Source organism: Chionomys nivalis, chromosome 22, assembly GCF_950005125.1.
Source record: "Chionomys nivalis chromosome 22, mChiNiv1.1, whole genome shotgun sequence".
Taxonomy (NCBI): Eukaryota; Metazoa; Chordata; class Mammalia; order Rodentia; family Cricetidae; genus Chionomys; species Chionomys nivalis.
The window spans coordinates 48,185,374-48,203,268 of NC_080107.1; the positions used below are offsets into that span (position 1 = coordinate 48,185,374).

The following is a 17,895-nucleotide window of genomic DNA, read 5'->3' on the forward strand; positions in this document are numbered from 1 at the left end:
AGCTGGCCTACACTGCAGACCCTGTCGTGCCTGCGATGACATGGCCTGTGGCTTTCCTGTGGTCCTCCCAAGCAGAGGTGGTCAACTGTCTCCCACCCTGTGTACGACAGGTAGGACTGGCTTTTCTTACACCCTCTGGGGCACCCAGGCTTTTACTCCTTTATCCTGTTGTGAACACTGGCAGCAGAGGCCAGTTTCCAGCTCTGCCCTCCATTCTCCCCATCACTGCTGACTCCCTGCCTGGATCATTGTTCCTTCTCACAAGCGACTGGGGCACCTGTCTCATATTTAGGCGCCACACCAAGTATCCAGGCAGACGAGCCATTCGGCATTCTAACTTCTCAGGGACAGGAAGTCTCCAGTAAGCCTGTGTACTCCTGGCATCAGGCATCACGCTCACCCTTTGCATTTGGAGCCTGGCCAGTTGCTGGCCATTCCATTCAGGCCCACAGTTAGATAACATGGCCTGGCCTCCCTTTGTAAGACTGGTCAACAAACTACGCTTGGCAGCTTCTTTCTTGTCTCTGCTACCCTAGTGCAGAGCCTATGGGAGGACTCAGATGGAAGGGCCAAAAATGGAAGGAATATGGTCCCAAATTTGCCCGAAGAAGAGTTATCTGGGAGCTTCCTACTAGGCTTTTCAAGGATAAATGACGCAGAGCCAGCCACACCTGGGCCATGCCTCTCACTGAATGTGTAAACAGCTCCCTGTGTAAGGAAATGACAGAGGTATCTAATTTGCAGGATCTGTGGAGATGCATAAAAGGCCAAGCCCATGTCTAAAGCTCAAGACAGTACCACAGGGAGCTCTGTGGGGCTAACCCGACTTCTGGAGCTTTCTTGTGGCAAAAGCGTCGGATCCAGATCAACAAGGCAAGCTCTCACAGTCCTAGTGGTGAGATACTAACCATAGCTGCAGGACACTTGCAAGTCAGCAATGATCCGGAGGATGTTGTTCATCTGGTTGGATCTTTGTTCGTTTTCCATGATGCTGCCAGAGGCAGGGTATGCAGAATCAATGTAGATCAAATCCAGAAGGTAGATTCCTAGGATTAAAGGACACACTGAGTTATGGTAGGGTGCATCACAAACCCTGGGGGTTAAACAGTCCCCGCTGCAAGAAGTTAGAAAGAGCAACTTGTGGAGACTGAACGTACTAGTTGGACTTGAATTCTAATTCTGATTAACTCATTTTTTCATGCTCAACTATATGTTAAACATTTGAGCAACACCCAAAATGGATGCTGGCAGATTGTAGCATGTCTAATTTGCATAGCTGTCAACAACAAGGTTTTGTACCTGTAATCCAAATGGAAAGTAACAGGTGGCTATGCCTCTTTGTCATTAATACCTAACTCTATGCTGCCATGCCCAGAAAAACAACTTTTGTGGTTTTTACTTATTTAGATATTTGTCTAACTTCTCCCCCACACACGCACACATACATACAATTATGAATTAGTGCAGGGAAAGAAGAATGAGATATTACTTGATGGAGAAGATTCAGTGACTCCAAATTTCTATGCATGAAACAAAACCACCTTTAAGCACATAAAGCAAGAAACTACCAGGGATAAAAAGTGAATTTTAAAAATGCTACAGAGAAACCCTGTCTCAAAAAACAGCTACAGTCATCTGGGGGTGCTACAACCATAACTAGGAAGCCTTGGCTGCCTCTTCTGCATGTATGAATGCGCATGTGCATACATATAAAGATGTATAGATCCAGGCGTGCGTAGATAACGCCGTAACAAATCCAGCAAGTTTAAGTTTACTGTGCATATGCATATATGGAGGATGTGTTTTCCCATGAGCACGCATGTGGTGGCCACAATGTGACATCAGGGTGTCCTCTGTCCCTCAACACCCTATGATTTGAGACAGGTCTTGCACTGAATCTGGAGCTTGCCATTTTGCACGCTGCCACACCAGGTTTGATTGGGTTCTGTTGTTGTTCACATGGGTGTTTAAGGTTCCAGACTCAGGCCCTCGTGCTTTACCAAGGCAAGCACTTCACTCACGAAGCCATTTCCACAGTCTCTGTGAGGTTTTTCTTCCATAACTAAAAATACAATTCTTTTTAGGTACAGAACACAGACATTGATTTACACGGTATAAAGAAAGTTCCAAAAGTTCCAAAAGTTCCAAAAACTCAATGCCATGTTCCCCGCATTCTTTGACTTTACTGTGCTCCATCTAGGAGTGAAGTACAGAAAAAAATTCCAACCACTGGAAGTGCACACACACAAGAAAATTCTAGGATAAAAATAGATCTAAAGTTTAAAAAAAAACCTGTCTGCATAGCTTTAACATAAACAGTACTTGTATGAAATACAGTGCTCGCCAAAGCTTTCCACTTGAATTGGTCACCTCCAGGCACGTATCTGATGTCCTCCGTGCCCATAACCCAGGATTTCAAGGCTCTCCCCTTGCTTTCAACATTTCTGGGGCTGGAGATGGATAAGAGTGTGCACTGCTCTTGCAGAGGATCCAAGTTTGGCTCCCAGCACCTATGACAGGTAGGTCACGACTGCCTGTAACTCCAGGGGATTCAACACCTCTGGTTTCTGTGGGTACCTCCACATGTGGGTGCCCCAACATGTGCACACATACATCTAATTTAAAATAACAAAATAAATATTTGAAAAAAATGTAAGATTTCTACATTTAATGACTTTAAATGTAGTAAATCCTAAAGGGATCTTCATAATCAAAAAATGACGTTAGCTTTATAAAATTCAAGGTAACTATATCAAAATGTTTTTGCACTAAATCCTGACCAGTGTCAACTATTACAAATGACAAATATAGTACTATATAGTTATATTTTACATGCACTGTATATATTTTCATATATTATATAATTGTGTTGTAAAGCGATCTGTTTGAAAAAACAACAATTAGAACACCGTATTTCAAAAGTATGGTTCTGGTCAAAGTGTCCATCAGAGGAAAACTTGTAGCCTTAGGAGTTTGTATTAATAGACTAAATATTGTTACAAACACAGACTTGGTCTGGTGCTTCACGTCTGAGTTTCGTGTGGATGGACAAACACCGGGCTAAGCCTCACATGCTCATTTCCTTTTCTCCTTCTTTTTTCTTTTGTTTTTGTTTTGTTTGTTTTTTAGACAGGGTTTCATTGTGCAGCCCTGGTTGTCCTGGAACACTCTCTGAAGAACAGGCTGGCCTCAAACTCACAGAGATCCGCCTGCCTCTGACTCCTGAGTGCTGGGATTAAAGGTGTGTACCACCATGCCAGGCACATGCTCATTTTCTTTTTTATCCTTCCAAACGCCCACTCCGTAAGGGAGGAAAAGGAAGCTCAGAAAGGATGTGAAATTGGTCTAAGGTCACACAGCTGGTAAATGATGGAGATGGGAATGGGACCTAGGCTTCCTCCTCCTTCCTTCCTTCCTTCCTTCCTTCCAAGTTTCCTGCCACCACAGAGGACCTTGAGTACTGGGTACCATGAGTCATTCGTCTGCTTTTAAAATAGCTTCACATTGTTCCGGGAAACCATTAAATCACAGAAGCATCTGCTGTCGCTCCTCATAGGAGCCATGTCTGTTTCCTTCCCTCCTGTTTTCCAGATTTTAATAATTAGGAATCATTTTCCTTGAATAGACATCCTAAGTGTAGAGGGTTTGAATTCACAGATTTATTCTTTCTCTTGAACTTTGCTTTTCCTCCTCTTTTTCAAAAAATCTAACTCAGTTACCTCCCTGAGGATTCCATAATGGCAATCCTGAAAATCCCATTATGGCTGCAACCACAACAAAAAGCATCCCCCAGTGCTGTGTGGGGGTGGAGGGATGTGGGCCATGGGGTGAGGTGGTTCCAGATGCTGTGTGCAGGCTCCAGCTTGGCTGACTCAGAGGCTGGGCAGCAGCTTAGCCCAGAGGGGGACTAGAGAGCAGAGGTGGGGGTGGGCGGGGAGAACGACACTGAGGTTTTCCAGGGTCTACTGAGGAGCGCCGGTCCTTCCTTGACCTCCCTTCTGAGAGAAGGAGACTGAAGGGATGACGGCTGCACAGGGCCTCCCCGCTGCGCACTGGATCCCCACCAGCTCTGCCTGCTGCAGCTCCCATGATCATTCTGCTAGCCTCCAAAGCACAGAGTGGCCCTTGCTCAGACAAAGCTCTACTTGGAGATTTCCTTGTGTTGCACCAAAAGGACAGTGTGACCCTGAGCCTCATTCCTGAGTAGTACTCCACAAACCAAGGCCAGAGGAGTTAGTTCGGCATACCCTGGGAAGGGGAAGGGGTGGGGGCTCATTAGAAATAAGGCAGCCCGTCGTCCCTTCTGCAAAAACACCCAGACTCTAGCACCTGCCTGCACCTCAGGCCCTGAGTATTTAGACTAAGGTCATGGTGGTGAGGACAGGATGAGTAAATGGGGAGACCTGAATCTTGTGAAGCCAAGACAGAACCTATAGCGATACATGACAATCTTGCACTCCCTCAAACATGGCTGCACAAGTGGTGCATTTCTGTGAACAGAGCGTGAGTCCAGGGAAGTCCTTTCTATGTTGTATTAGCCAATCATGAAAGATATTTCTATACCTAAAACATAAACCAATGCTTGTTTGTGTCCCTTGACTCTATCAGACTTCAAGGCCTGGGAGCCGATCTCTCTGCTCCTGGAGTGGGTCCCCAGAGCAGAACACGTGTAGCTGCTCGGTGACTCTGAGAATGGAGGTGTGTTTATGGGACCCAGCCCATAGCCTCACTTTGTAGCTGAGGAAAGACATCAACTCAAGAGAAGATCACGGGGTGCAGGGGTCGCTGGGGCTGCAGGTCAGGCGGCAGAGTGCTTGCCTAGAATGCATGAAGCTCTAAGTTTGATCCCTGATACCACATGAGGTGGACATGGAGGCACACACCTATAATCCCATCACTCTGAAGGTGGAGGCATAAGGATCAGGTATCCTTAGCTACTTAGTGAGTGTGAGGTAAGAGCAGCCTGAGTTTCATGGGACTCTGTCGAAAAAAAAAAAAAAACTAGAAGAAGAAAGAAAAGAAGAAAAGGAAGGAAAGAAAGAAAAAAGGAAAAAAGACAATGGCTCATGTTTATTAAGCACTTACTACATCCCTGGTCCTAAACTCAGAGGTGTGGCCAGATTGTTGCTGTGTAACGACAATGTTTCCACCAGCAAACCACTGTCCCTCTCCTATAGACAAAGGAACAGAAGTCTGAAGAGGCCACGTTGCTTTCCTAAGGTCACACAGTGGAAAAGTGACCGAGGCAGGATTCACATACAGCTCTGTCCGACTGCCATGTCAGTCTTTATGTCACTGCAGCCAGCAGCCTGCAGTACCTGGAAGCCAATGAGGCAGGACGGAGACACATAACAGCTGAACCAGGGGAAGGGGCACTCACACTATGGCTCTCTCCTCTTTATTTCTACTTTGGGATTAACAGTCTCCAGACTGTGGCTACTCCCTCCTATTGCCCATATCAGGCTTGCCTGGGCACACGTCTCTGGTCTGCATGTCAGTGGCCCACCCAGACTTGCGGGCCCTGCCAACTCTACCACATAGTCCCACTAGGAGTAGCAGTGGGATGGTCTGGCTACAACTGCCATAACCATGGATGGTAGGCACCCAGACACCAGCCGCATGGGACCACCCTGCAGCTGGACCAGTGCTGGGAGTCCATCTGGATTGGGATAGTACCGCTCCTGTTCTTACTTAGACAGTGACTGCAGCAGATGACACTGCTGTTGGCCCACCACCACAGACGGTAATTGGACCAGCCATTGGCTTGGCTGCCGTGGGGATGAGTGGTGCCAAGGGACTGGGCTAGACTGTGAGGCACTGACACAGGGGGGGGCGCTTGAGTGATAGGAATAGCCACTGTCTATCATGCAGGGAGGAGGGGCTGCTGGTCTCAGGACCCTTTGCAACACCTCAGGACAGGGGCTCTCATTGCCCACACTGCACATGTAAGAAAACTGAGGCTTAGGAGGAAAAAGAAGGGAACCAAGTTCCCACAGCTTGAGAGTAGATCAGGGTGGGAATTCAGGCCTACCTTGATAGCAGTGCTAGGGCAGGGACTGGGAGGCATGGGATGGCAAAAGGAAGAGGGTCCCAGTTTAAGCTGTGGGTGTAAGGAATGCAACTGTAGCCCATCACCTGAGGGCACCGTGGCCAGCCAGCATTATTCCACAACCACGCCCACTCACAAACCAGCCCTCTGCAGCCCATCACCTGAGGGCACCGTGGCCAGCCAGCATTATTCCACAACCATGCCCACTCACAAACCAGCCCTCTGTTGAGGCAAATGGTTCCCTAGACCTCATTTCTGCCCTGTGCCACCTGTGTACCCCTGACGAAGGAGATGTTTCCCCAGAGCACTGGGCTTAGTGGTGTGCAGAGCCTTCTGCAAGCTGGGGGCTGGGAGCCCAGCTAAGCCAGGGCCCACAGCTGGCCCGGCTCCCCACAAGCCCAGGGACGACTCACTGCCCCCTTGTTCTCTCATCCCTGCCTTGTCTCACTTCCAGCCCGAGGCTGGTTTTGGGTTTTCTCACATGGCTATCTTTTCAATATGGAAAATTCTGCTGTGTCGAGGGGAAAAGAAACCTACCCGGCAGGAGAAGGCGCCACTTTTCCATACTACCGCTTTCTATGTTCTCTTTTTCAAAATCTGAGATGAAAGACTTTTTTCCATGCTCTTTTTGCTCTGCCTGAAAAGATGACTTTCAGAGCTCAGAAATGAGTAGTTGGCACCGGGGCTATACTTGTGTGGTTGCACCCATAACCATCCTGGTAAGTTCCAAATGAAACAACAGCGTGCCTGCTCATTAGACTTTGTGTGGTTTGGTTTGGTTTGGTGTGTTAAGACATCACCAAGCAGACCCACTGTCTGCGGGCAGCCCTGGCTCTCTGAGAAGTTGGATATGATTGTATTAATTAATGCCTGCCAATTAACATCCATCATGCAGAGCGGGAACTTCAGAATAAATTTTCATTTAAAGAGTAAGCCTTATGGGAAGTTTGTGGCCTCTGACTGCCAGGAAGAAAAATGTTTCCCAGGCCTTCAGCAAGGGGCCTGAACTGGAAGTCACGTGTCAGGTGGGGAGAAGCCATGGTTTCCGGCCCAGCATGTCTCATTAGTGTCTTTCTGTTTTGTGACTCATGATCGCAAAGGCACATGGGCAAAATCCTGTAGCCTGGACAGAACTCTGAGGTCCAGGAGAGTCAAACCCCTCAGACTTCCCCAGGAGAAAGGAGGACACAGACTCAGGCTCCTCACTCAGGTGTGAGGAGGCAGAAAGTGTCAGTAGCAGAAATCCCCCAGCGGGCCAGGGCGCAGACGGCAGTCGGAAGGTGAGGCGCACATCTGCTTACTGTTATTAGCCTTGTTTTGCGCTGGACACTGTGCTGTGTAAACTATCTCACTTGATCCTCCAATAACTTTATTGGCAAAAGAAAAGAAGCTGACATGTTGGTGTACCCAGCCCCAAGTGTCCTTTGGGAAAAATCATACCTCCCACATCAGAACCATGTGGTTAGGGGTCTGGAGCAATTCCCTTCCCTCCTCTGCCCTGCGGGGGAAAACAAGTTTTATAAAATAACTATGCTGAAGAAAAAAAACTCATCAAATTTCTCAGAGAAGAAAGAAACAAAATCACGAAGTGTCCACATGTGCCTGAGAGAAAGAGATGTGGCCGTGAGTGCTGACACCACACTTTAAACATAAGGGGCCGGCAGAGAAAGAAAGACACAACAAAAGGAGCACAAGTAAAAACACAAAAGCAGAAATAATATCTTGAAAATTTAAATTACATTCATTTCTGTATGTGTGTGCATCTGCACACTTGATGTACATGAGCGAGTCAGAAGACAGCTTGCAGAAGCAGGCTCTCACCTCCCACCACAGGGCCTGGAGATGGAGCGGGGTGGTCAGCCCTGGCGTAAGTGCCTTTCCTCACTTAGCTGTCTTGTTGGCCCGTGGATTTTTAAAATCAGAAGTGATAAATAAAGGTGAAGTTTAATTTTGAAAACAAAACAAAAGCTTGGTGGTGGTGGCTCACGCCTTTAATTCTAGCACTTGGGAGGCAGAGGCAGGCAGACCTCTGTAAGTCTGAGGGCAGACAGCCAGGGATACACAGAGAAATCCTGTAAAAAAAAAAAAAAAAAAAAAGCAGTCGAGTCTTTAATACGTATGATTGAAGGGAGAAATGAAGTTCAAAAGACTGATATATAATTAGGGATGAGAAGGGGATATGATTCCAAGTGTGGTAGAAGTTAAACTAGTTGCAATTCTTGTTAAAAGTGTTTTCTAAAAATCCATGTTTTTAACCATGGGCCTGAGCTACTTTCAGTCATGATCAGAAAAGGTCCTCTTTGCAGTGGGCAGGCATCACTGGAGAGATGTAGAATGTCAAAGGGCTGAAAACAATAGACTTCGAGATCAGCCCCTCCCCCCATCTCTACACCCTGCAGCAAAGGTTCGGGGCACACCACGGAAGAGGACAGAGAAGAGTTCTCTGACATACTGTCTTCTGGACATAAGCAGCTATGGACAATGAACTGTCCATAGTGGCTGCAGTTGCCTGCACATGATCAAGCACAGACAGGATGGATGCCCTCCAAGCTCCACACCACCCTGAGAAGCAGTGGGCAGTTGCTGGGGAGGGCGAATTGTTCTTTATTGAGGATGCAGTCACTGGTAGGTTTCTCGTGCTCCAGGGGATGGCCCACTCCACGTACATGTGGGCAGCACAACATGGAGTCAGTGGATTATTAAAAAAAAAAAAAAAAAAAGATGTGAAATTGGAAGGGGCTGTGTTGAGGGGAATAAAGGGTGGAGCTGAAGGCAGGAAATGGAGTAGATACGATTATATTTCTTTGTATATATGCACGAAACAATCAAAAATAAGGAAAAACTTTAAAAAGTAGATAAAATGAATGCTTAATAGAAAAAGCTGTCTTCTCAAAATTGTGTCAAAAAGAGATAATAAACTTTTTGATAACCAAAAAAAGAAAAATATTAACAATGAGAAAGTTGCTATAGTTGAGAAGTATGATACCAACATGTTTCATAGCCTCAAGAGGAAACTGGACACTGTCTGGACAGTTCTGGAGCAAAAAGAAGCCAGAAGTACACGCAGCCCTTTCTCAGAACTGGTGTATCTGTTGTGGCAAAACCTGGCAGAGGTGGTATAAAAACGAGCCGCAGTGGCCACCCACAGGATGAAAAGAGGTGGGCAGACAATGCTCCCCACAGTCATAGGCCATCTAACAGAAACCCCAACACCAGGCACCGGAAGACCTTTTGGAGTTTTTGGTCAGGGTTGTCTAAGAGACTCCCAAAATATTATAGGCTACTGCTTTTGCCCTTGGTAGTCCCTCAGAGATGGAAGGTAAGTCCCCACTGCTGAAAACAACATGTACTTTGAACAAAAGGCCCGAAGCCCCTGAGCTGGATCTGACTTGAAAGCTTCCTCCCCGAGGACTAGCTTTCCTGGTACCAGAAAGTGTCATACAAGCTTCTCAAGTAGGAACGCAACCAGCAGGTGCTTATGACACTGATGAACCACAACAATGACCAGCATGGCATGATAACCCTTAGGGTGCAGTAGTGGACACATATATTGGGGGTAACCAACAGTTCTCTAGTTGGACTTAAGACCAACTCAACAGGAGGAAAATCATGCCTGGTACTGGAAACCTAGTCAACTTCCCCAGGGCTAGTGAAGTCAAGAATCTTGGAGGAGAATCTACAATCACCACTTTACTAAACCAGCATAATCCCTAACTGCATTCTTTTTTTTTTGCCATTTAATTAAATTTTCTCTTTAATTAAAAACTCTTCTGCTGGACAGTGGTGGCTCATGTATTTAATCTCAGCACAGAAACAGGCAGGTCTCTGAGTTCAAGGCCAGTCTGGTCTACAAAGGGAGTTCCAGGACAACCAGGATTGTTACATGGAGAAACCCTGGTGGGTCACAAAGTGACTTAAATTTAATGTCTATGGCATCCTGTGGCCAGATTTCGGGAAAAAGGAAAACATGGTGAAAGGATGTTATGTTCCTGGTGGACCGAAGTGTCAGCAGTGTGAACCTTCAGGAGGATGAGCAGAAGCTTGTCCAAGGCATAGATTCAGTCAAGTGATGCACAGGCTCCGAGGTTCTGATGTAGCATGTGGAGACTGGCTATGGCTAGGAAGATTCTAACCCACGTCCATCTCGGGCTGGATCTTCATGGCGGTTGCATGACTCTGCTTTCTTTCCCCTAACTGCATTCTATATATTTATCCTTATACACACAGATAAGTGTAGTTCTCACCCTTCATCAAAGAAACTTCTCTTTGCAACAAATGGAGATCATTAAAGAGAGCCACGACCAATCAAACCCAGAACAGTAGAGCATAGTCCCAACACCTCCTATATCTAAGGCTCAGGGATCACTGTGGAAGAGGGGGCAGAAAGACTGTAAGAGCCAGAGGATTGTGGAGTTTGCTATGAGGGTGTGTATCCATAAAGTCTTAGCCATATGGCTGTCTGAACAAGGACAGCACCAACAAACATGTTAACATAGAACGAGCAAGCTCAGGAAGCCTCAAACCCGGATAAGAACCATAGGGCAATGAGGCTGAGAGTGGGAGGGAAGAGCGCCAGCTGGCTGTCCAAAGGCCCCAAACATACAGAGACAAGTAACAGTACAAGAGCGGAGCAAGGGGGCACAGGAGAACACTTCCTATGTACAACCCCAGCAGCACAAACACTAAGGACATCATTGAATAAATGGGACCTCCTGAGACTGAGAAGCTTCTGTAAAGCAAAGGACACTGTCACTAAGACAGAAAGGCAACCCACTGACTGGGAGAAGATCTTCACCAACCCCGCAACTGACAAAGGTCTGATATCCAAAATATACAAAGAACTCAAGAAATTAGACCGTAAAAGTTTAATCAATCCAATTATAAAATGGGGCACTGAGCTGAACAGAGACTTTTCAACAGAAGAAGTTCAAATGGTCAAAAGACACTTAAGATCGTGCTCAACTTCCTTAGCAATCAGGGAAATGCAAATCAAGACAACATTAAGATACCATCTTACACCGGTCAGAATGGCTAAAATCAAAAACACCAATGATAGCCTCTGCTGGAGAGGTTGTGGAAAAAGGGGCACACTCATCCATTGCTGGTGGGAATGCAAACTTGTGCAACCACTTTGGAAAGCAGTGTGGCGGTTTCTCAGGAAAGTCGGGTTCAACCTACCTCTCGACCCAGCAATACCATTATTGGGAATATACCCAAGAGATGCCCAAACATACAACAAAAGTATATGCTCAACTATGTTCATAGCAACATTGTTCGTAATAGCCAGAACCTGGAAACAACCTAGATGTCCTTCAATGGAAGAATGGATGAAGAAAGTATGGAATATATACATATTAGAGTACTACTCAGCAGTAAAAAACAATGACTTCTTGAATTTTGCATACAAATGGACGGAAATTGAAAACACTATCCTGAGTGAGGTAAGCCAGACCCAAAAAGAGGAACATGGGATGTACTCACTCATATTTGGTTTCTAGCCATAAATAAAGGACATTGAGACTATAATTCGTGATTCTAGAGAAGCTAAATAAGAAGGTGAACCCAAAGAAAAACATATAAGCATCCCCCTGAATATTAACCTTCATCAGGCGATGAAAGAAGACAGAGACAGAGACCAACATTGGAGCACTGGACTGAAGTCTCACGATCCAAAGGAGGAGCAGAAGGAGAGTGAGCACGAGCAAGGAACTCAGGACTGCGAGGGGTGCACCCACACACTGAGGCAATGGGGATGTTCTTTCGGGAACTCACCAAGGCCAGCTGGCCGGGGTCTGAAAAAGCATGGGACAAAACCGGTCTCGCTGAACATAATGGACAATGAGGACTACTGAGAACTGAAGAACAATGGCAATGGGTTCTTGATCCTATTGCACGTAATGGCTTTGTGGGAGCCCAGGTAGTTTGGATGCTCACCTTAATAGACCTGGATGGAGGTGGGTGGTCCTTGGACCTCCCACAGGGCAGAGAAACCTGCTTGCTCTTTGGGCTGAGGAGGAAGGAAGACTTGATGGGGGGAGGGGGAGGGAATGGGAGGTGGTGGCGGGGAAGAGGCAGAAATCTTTAATAATTAAATAAATTAATTAATAAAAAAAAATAAAAGGTAAAAAAAAAAAGAGCGGAGCAAGGGCTGTGCTTATGTATTTACACACGTTAAGTATACAAAATGTTTGTACGCATACATATATGTGTAAACACATAAATATAACCCGTACTCAGTTCATATAATGTTACTTGTATGTGTATGTTTTGAGGGTCGTATGTGTGTTTATGTAACAATAATTAAGGAAAAAGAGGCCATGAAATTGCAAGAGAAAAGGTGGGGAACATGATAGTGGCTGGAAGGAGGGAAGGAGGGAAGGGAAGGGGAAATGATATTATAGTATCAAAAATTAAAAATATTTTAAAAAACCAATAAAAAGAGGGGCTGGGAGATAACTCAGTCAACAAATGTTTGCCATGAGAGTGAAAGAAGCAGCTTAAAAACTGGGTGTAGCAATGCACATCTAGAATTCCAGCATGGGGGAGGCAGAGACAGTGTATCCTTGCAGCTCACGGCCAGCCAGCCTAGCAGAATTGAAGTTTCTTCACATTCTGGGAGAGACCCTGTCTGAAAAATTAGGAAGACACCTGATGATGACCTCTGACTACCATGCATGCCCACATACACATATACACACATCAGCATGAATATGTCTCAACATACATGCGAAACAATTAAAGTATTTCCAAGTAAGTTAATAAAATAATCAACATATAAAAAAATAAGCCAGGCCATCTTACTGCATCATTTGATCTCGAGAGATGGTGAAATGATGCTGACAGTTTCAATATCGATTCCTAGTGATATACACTGTAAAGCAGACTTCTGGACTTGAGGAGCGCTGAGAATTAGAAAACTCACAGTACAGTCAATACTGAAGTCTGAGTGAGTACGGCAGAGTGTCCGCCCCACACCAGCTGCACGAATCAATGGAACGAGACAACACAAACACATGGGGATGAAAGGTGCACATGGCACTGCCACAACAGCTATACAACGAGACAACTTAGGATGACCAGCTGGAGCCCCATCAGCCCTAGCAGAGTTAATGTCACACTGGACACCAGCACTGTTCTCACATGCCAACAGTCACCATGTGGGAAATGTAACGGTAAAACAGAGCAGCAAAAAATACCAACACCTGGAAGGAAACGCAGAAAGAAATTAGTACATCCACACACATAAAGACTAGAGAAATTATGCCACACTATTAAAATAAAATATGAGAAAATTTCTAGACTTATTATTCCTTCTTTGAATAATCCATTTTATTGACATAAAGGCGGGGCTGACAAGATGGCTCAGCAGGTAAGATGCTTGCTGCCAAGTCTGAGTACCTAAGCTCCATCACTAGAACCACATGCTCGAAGAGGAAAACAACTGCTAACAGTTGTCCTCTGACCTTCACGTGGGTCTGCACATACACTAGTAAGCCCACGTTTTCTCTATGTTTTTTTTTTCTGTATTCCTGTATTTGACTTTTCAGGTGAGAACACAAAACTTTCATGATTAAAATCAAAACTAACAAAGTAAAGCACTCTTAAGACCCACAAACAGTCAACGAGAAGAGAACAAGACACCGTGGAGTGCTCAGCCCTAAGCTCATATTAGACTCACACTCATATCAGACTTCTCCTTCCAAGCTCAGAGACCATCTCAGAGAAGAAGGCAGAAAGACTGCGAGAGCCACAGGCAGTGGATAACCACAATGAAACAGTGTTTTCTGACACGACAGAGTTGTGGCACACATGAAGTCACGCACAGAACCCCAGCAAGCTCAAGCAGAGAATCCTGGCATAGGGGGGAGGTGGACACAGTCCTATCCTAGCAACCGATGGCTGCTGAGGGTTGGGGAGTCAGTCAGGTGTTATGGTGGTGTGGCCCGGGTAGGTCAACCACATTGGATGGCTCCATATGCAAGAGTATTCAGGCAGCAAAAACTAGATTTGATGGATTAAAAAAAAGATAACAGAGTTGGGTGGGGAGGGAGGTAGGGGTGGATATGGGAGAAGCTGGACAAGGTGGTGAGGGGGGGTAAAAACATACTGGAGGAAATTCTCAAAGAATGTGAGTATTTTATAAAGACTCTCGAGGATATAAAATAAGATGTAAATAAGTGATGAGATAAATAATATTGCTTAGATGAGAAGGCTCAGTTTCATCAGGTCAATGACTGCCCAGTTAATGTTCAACTGCTATGATTCTTAAGTTCCCCTTGGGTTACAGCAGAGCAGCTTTTAAAGCAGAGTGAGGGGGAGGGTGTGTCCTCGTTAATGCACATATTTTACAAAATCTGAAATGCATCCTAAAGTTCACCTGGAAGAGCAGACACTTTCTTCCCTCCATACTTCCTTCCTATCAAGAAGAGAACAAACATATTTTGGCACGTGATTTTTTTGAGCATCCTCAGCTCTTGGTTGAGGGCTTGGTCATCAGGGTTAGGATGAAAGACCACAGCCATTTGCTGAGAGGTACCTCTTCATCTCCTTCCCCATTCCCTGCATCTGGGCTATCCAACAACAACCCAGTCTTCACTCTATCTTCCCCATCCCCTGCATCTGGGCTATCCAACAACAACCCAGTCTGCACTCTATCTTTCTCACTCACCCGATGATGACCTTCTGTCCTCAATAGAGACTAAGGTTTTACTGCCCCTAGGACGCCCTGGGCTGCCTCTCCAGTCTCTCTACCCTCAATTAAGACTGCCCAGATGGACTACTGATCCACACACTCCCTCTCCCTCCTGTCTGTCCCTGTGCTCTTGGTTATACTGTCCCTTCTTCTGTCACAGCATGGAGACCATGCTCATAGGTCAAGGCTATGTGCTGGCTCTCCATTCTTCAGGCTCACCATCAAGGCACACAGAGTAGGGCTCAGAGAACTGGGCCCAACTGGAGCCAGAGTTGAGGTTTTGTTTGCACACAGACAACTCTTCAATCTGACCCTTAACTTCTACTGCCTGGTGGAAGAGACGAGAATAGCTGTCACTGCCAGGCACCCCCACTCCACCGTCACCCTGTTGGGGGCAGCATTGGCCCTGTCATCTCCAAGCTAACTACCTCGTTTCTCTGAGTGCTATAAAGAGTATCCAGAGGTGCAAACGTCATCAAAAGGAAATGGAAGATGACTCCCAAAGTGAAAGCCTCGGAAACCTGCGTCTACACTGGGTAGGATGGATGTCACGTGCCAAGGAAAACACTCCCGAGCTTGTCTTTCCAGTGCTGGCTCCGAGATCTGCTACTGTGCACAGAAAGGCTCCCCAAACGTCCCAGGCCATCAGGATCCCAGCCAGAGAGTGAGCTCACAGACGGCTGTTTTAGTCACCAAAGTATTTTCCATTTCCCCTAATATACTCAGATCTGTGGCCACTCGGTGCCTAGTCTTTAAGTACAGCAAAATAACAAAGATGACAGCTTTATTCGTGACTCAATGGAGACTGTAACCAACCCCATGCTCTGGGTCTCCGTCATCTATTTCCCTGCATTCTCTGGGAAATGAACGGCAGACTTTTGGGGGTCAAGGTAGATCCAAACTGATCCCTACTTTCTTAGAGCAAAGTCCCTCCAACCTCACAGCAGAAATGTCCTGAGGCCTCCTTAGGCCTCTGCTCACCACTGGCTTACTTGCAGCTGGTAGGTTTAGGGATTCTGCAAGCCCATCTTTCTTCTCGGTATAAGGACACATGCAGGGGGCTGGAGAGATGGCTCAGTGGTTAAGAGCATTGCCTGCTCTTCCAAAGGTCCTGAGTTCAATTCCCGGTAACCACATGGTGGCTCACAACCATCTGTAATGGGATCTGGTGCCCTCTTCTGGTCTGCAGACATACACACAGACAGAATACTGTATACTGTATACATAATAAATAAATAATTGAAAAAAAAAAAAAAGACACATGCAGGCCCTCACCAGGAAGTTCTAGGAAAGCTACTTTAGTGGCTGGAGGTACAGTCTGGCAGGACCACCTCTGAGAGCTCCACCCTTCTCTAGGGTACTGTGTACAAGAAGCTGCTACTCAAACAGGTCTGGCTTAGACCTGGCTTGCTTCCCAGCCCATTCCTATGGGCAGAGTCTGCAACCCAACCAACAGAGGGCACCAGAAGAAACTAGTGTTCTGGATAGTCTGCCACTGGGCTACCACTGGCTAGGTCAGGCTGCGGGCTGAAAGGCCTGACCACATCTGTCCTTCTGTATCAGAACTCAATTCCCTTGTACAGTGGGCCCAAGACACTAGAACTCCTGGGCCCTGGACTCCTGGTCACTTGGTTGAAACCCGTCCTATTTCTTTGTCTGTTTGTTCAGTACCAATTTTATCCTGTTCTACCCCCTCCTCTTTTACAGCATGCTGCTGTCCCAGTAGGACTTGGTGTCAACACTGCTACGTTTCGTGTGAGGACAGTGGCCACAGTGGTAAGGAAGCAGAGCTGCTGGAAACTGGAAAAGGCCAAGAGCATAAGGGTAAGTGACAGATCACTGTGCAGAGGGCAAGTCGCAAGGACACAGCTCATTTGGGGATGTCCACTGTCACTGGGCAAAGGTATTGGTGCTATAGATATTCACAGAGTGCCTACTACATCGTAGACATGGGTGTGGCACACCAGACAAGGCATGGCCCCTGATCCCAGCAACCTGATGAAGAGAAGTATTTGAAGCATATAACTTGAAAAGTTAATATCCTTAGAGGAGACAGAAAATGGATTAGTTGTGTCCTTGACATCGCTGCATGTGCTAAGGTACCCTTTACTGCCTCTGCGTCTCCTTAACTCTAGAGATGTTAGGTGGCCTGCTTCAGGTCGCTGGTCACTTTGGATTCCAATACAGGATCCTGGTGGTTGCAGTCATGTTGACACTCAGAGGTTCACACGCACACTGGAGTGAAGGTGTGGGAGCACACGGTACATGCAGTCAAGCTTTAGCATGCTAAAACTTGTGATTGGTGCAGGTGCTGCCATAGCTTTCACAGGCCTCCACGCAGACTCAGGAAGGGGCTGTCAGAGCATCTGTACAGAGTGGACACTCAGCAAGGCTACTTGGGAAAACAACAACTTCAGGAGGGGATGGAGATGTGTAACTAATACCTTGCAAAGCCCTCCCAGGGTTGTCATCAAAATTCCTGTAGCTAAGAGATGGAAGATTTGCATTCAGTGAGCAGGAGTAGGGTCTACAGACAAGCTCAGCACACTTTAGGACAGATGTACAGGACAGAGACTGAGCAACGCCGGGCTTTGTCTCTTTAAAGGGGGGTCATTTGGGCTTGTCCCTGTCTCAGGGGTTCAGTAACAGTAGGCTGCCCAGCAGGAGCTGACCTGGCCTGTGTAATGCTTTGTGCTCGTCTTCTCACATCTATTTGTGGTTGCTATTGGCAGGAGAGGATGGGATTGTGCCCAGAGGGAAACCCAAATGCCTACCTGCTGATAAACCTCAAAGCCTGACAGATTCCCACATCTAAAGAAACAGTCCATGGAAACTGAAAACCCAACAAAGGGCACATGGAAAAATCCCAGTAAGTCACGGGCTGCAGTGACACAAAGCTGGGGAAGCAGAGCACGTCCCTCCCCCAGACAGTGTGGTCCAAGGTCTAGGACAGAGTGTTAGAGACATGATACAAGACAAGGCATAGATGAAACAGTAAAAGAACTACAGAAAAGCTAAACCACAGGTAAGAATTAAGGCTCAGTGGCACAGTGCTTGGGGTTAGATCCCTAGAATTGCAAAAATAAACAACCTCTAAACAACCAAACAAAACCAAAAAAAAAAAACAAAAAAACAATAAAACAAAACAAAGCAA

At 46.3% G+C, this 17,895-nt stretch overlaps 1 protein-coding gene across 14 annotated transcripts in view; it reads right to left on the minus strand.

Annotated features, from left to right (window-relative positions):
* Ralgps1 (Ral GEF with PH domain and SH3 binding motif 1) overlaps nt 1-17,895 on the minus strand; it is a 223,701-nt gene that overhangs the window by 38,277 nt on the left and 167,529 nt on the right. For all 14 annotated transcript variants that reach the window (XM_057755023.1, XM_057755020.1, XM_057755019.1 and 11 more), the window contains one exon: nt 909-1,046. In XM_057755023.1, the coding sequence (XP_057611006.1) occupies nt 909-1,046 (138 nt within the window). The remainder of the gene's footprint in view (nt 1-908; nt 1,047-17,895) is intronic.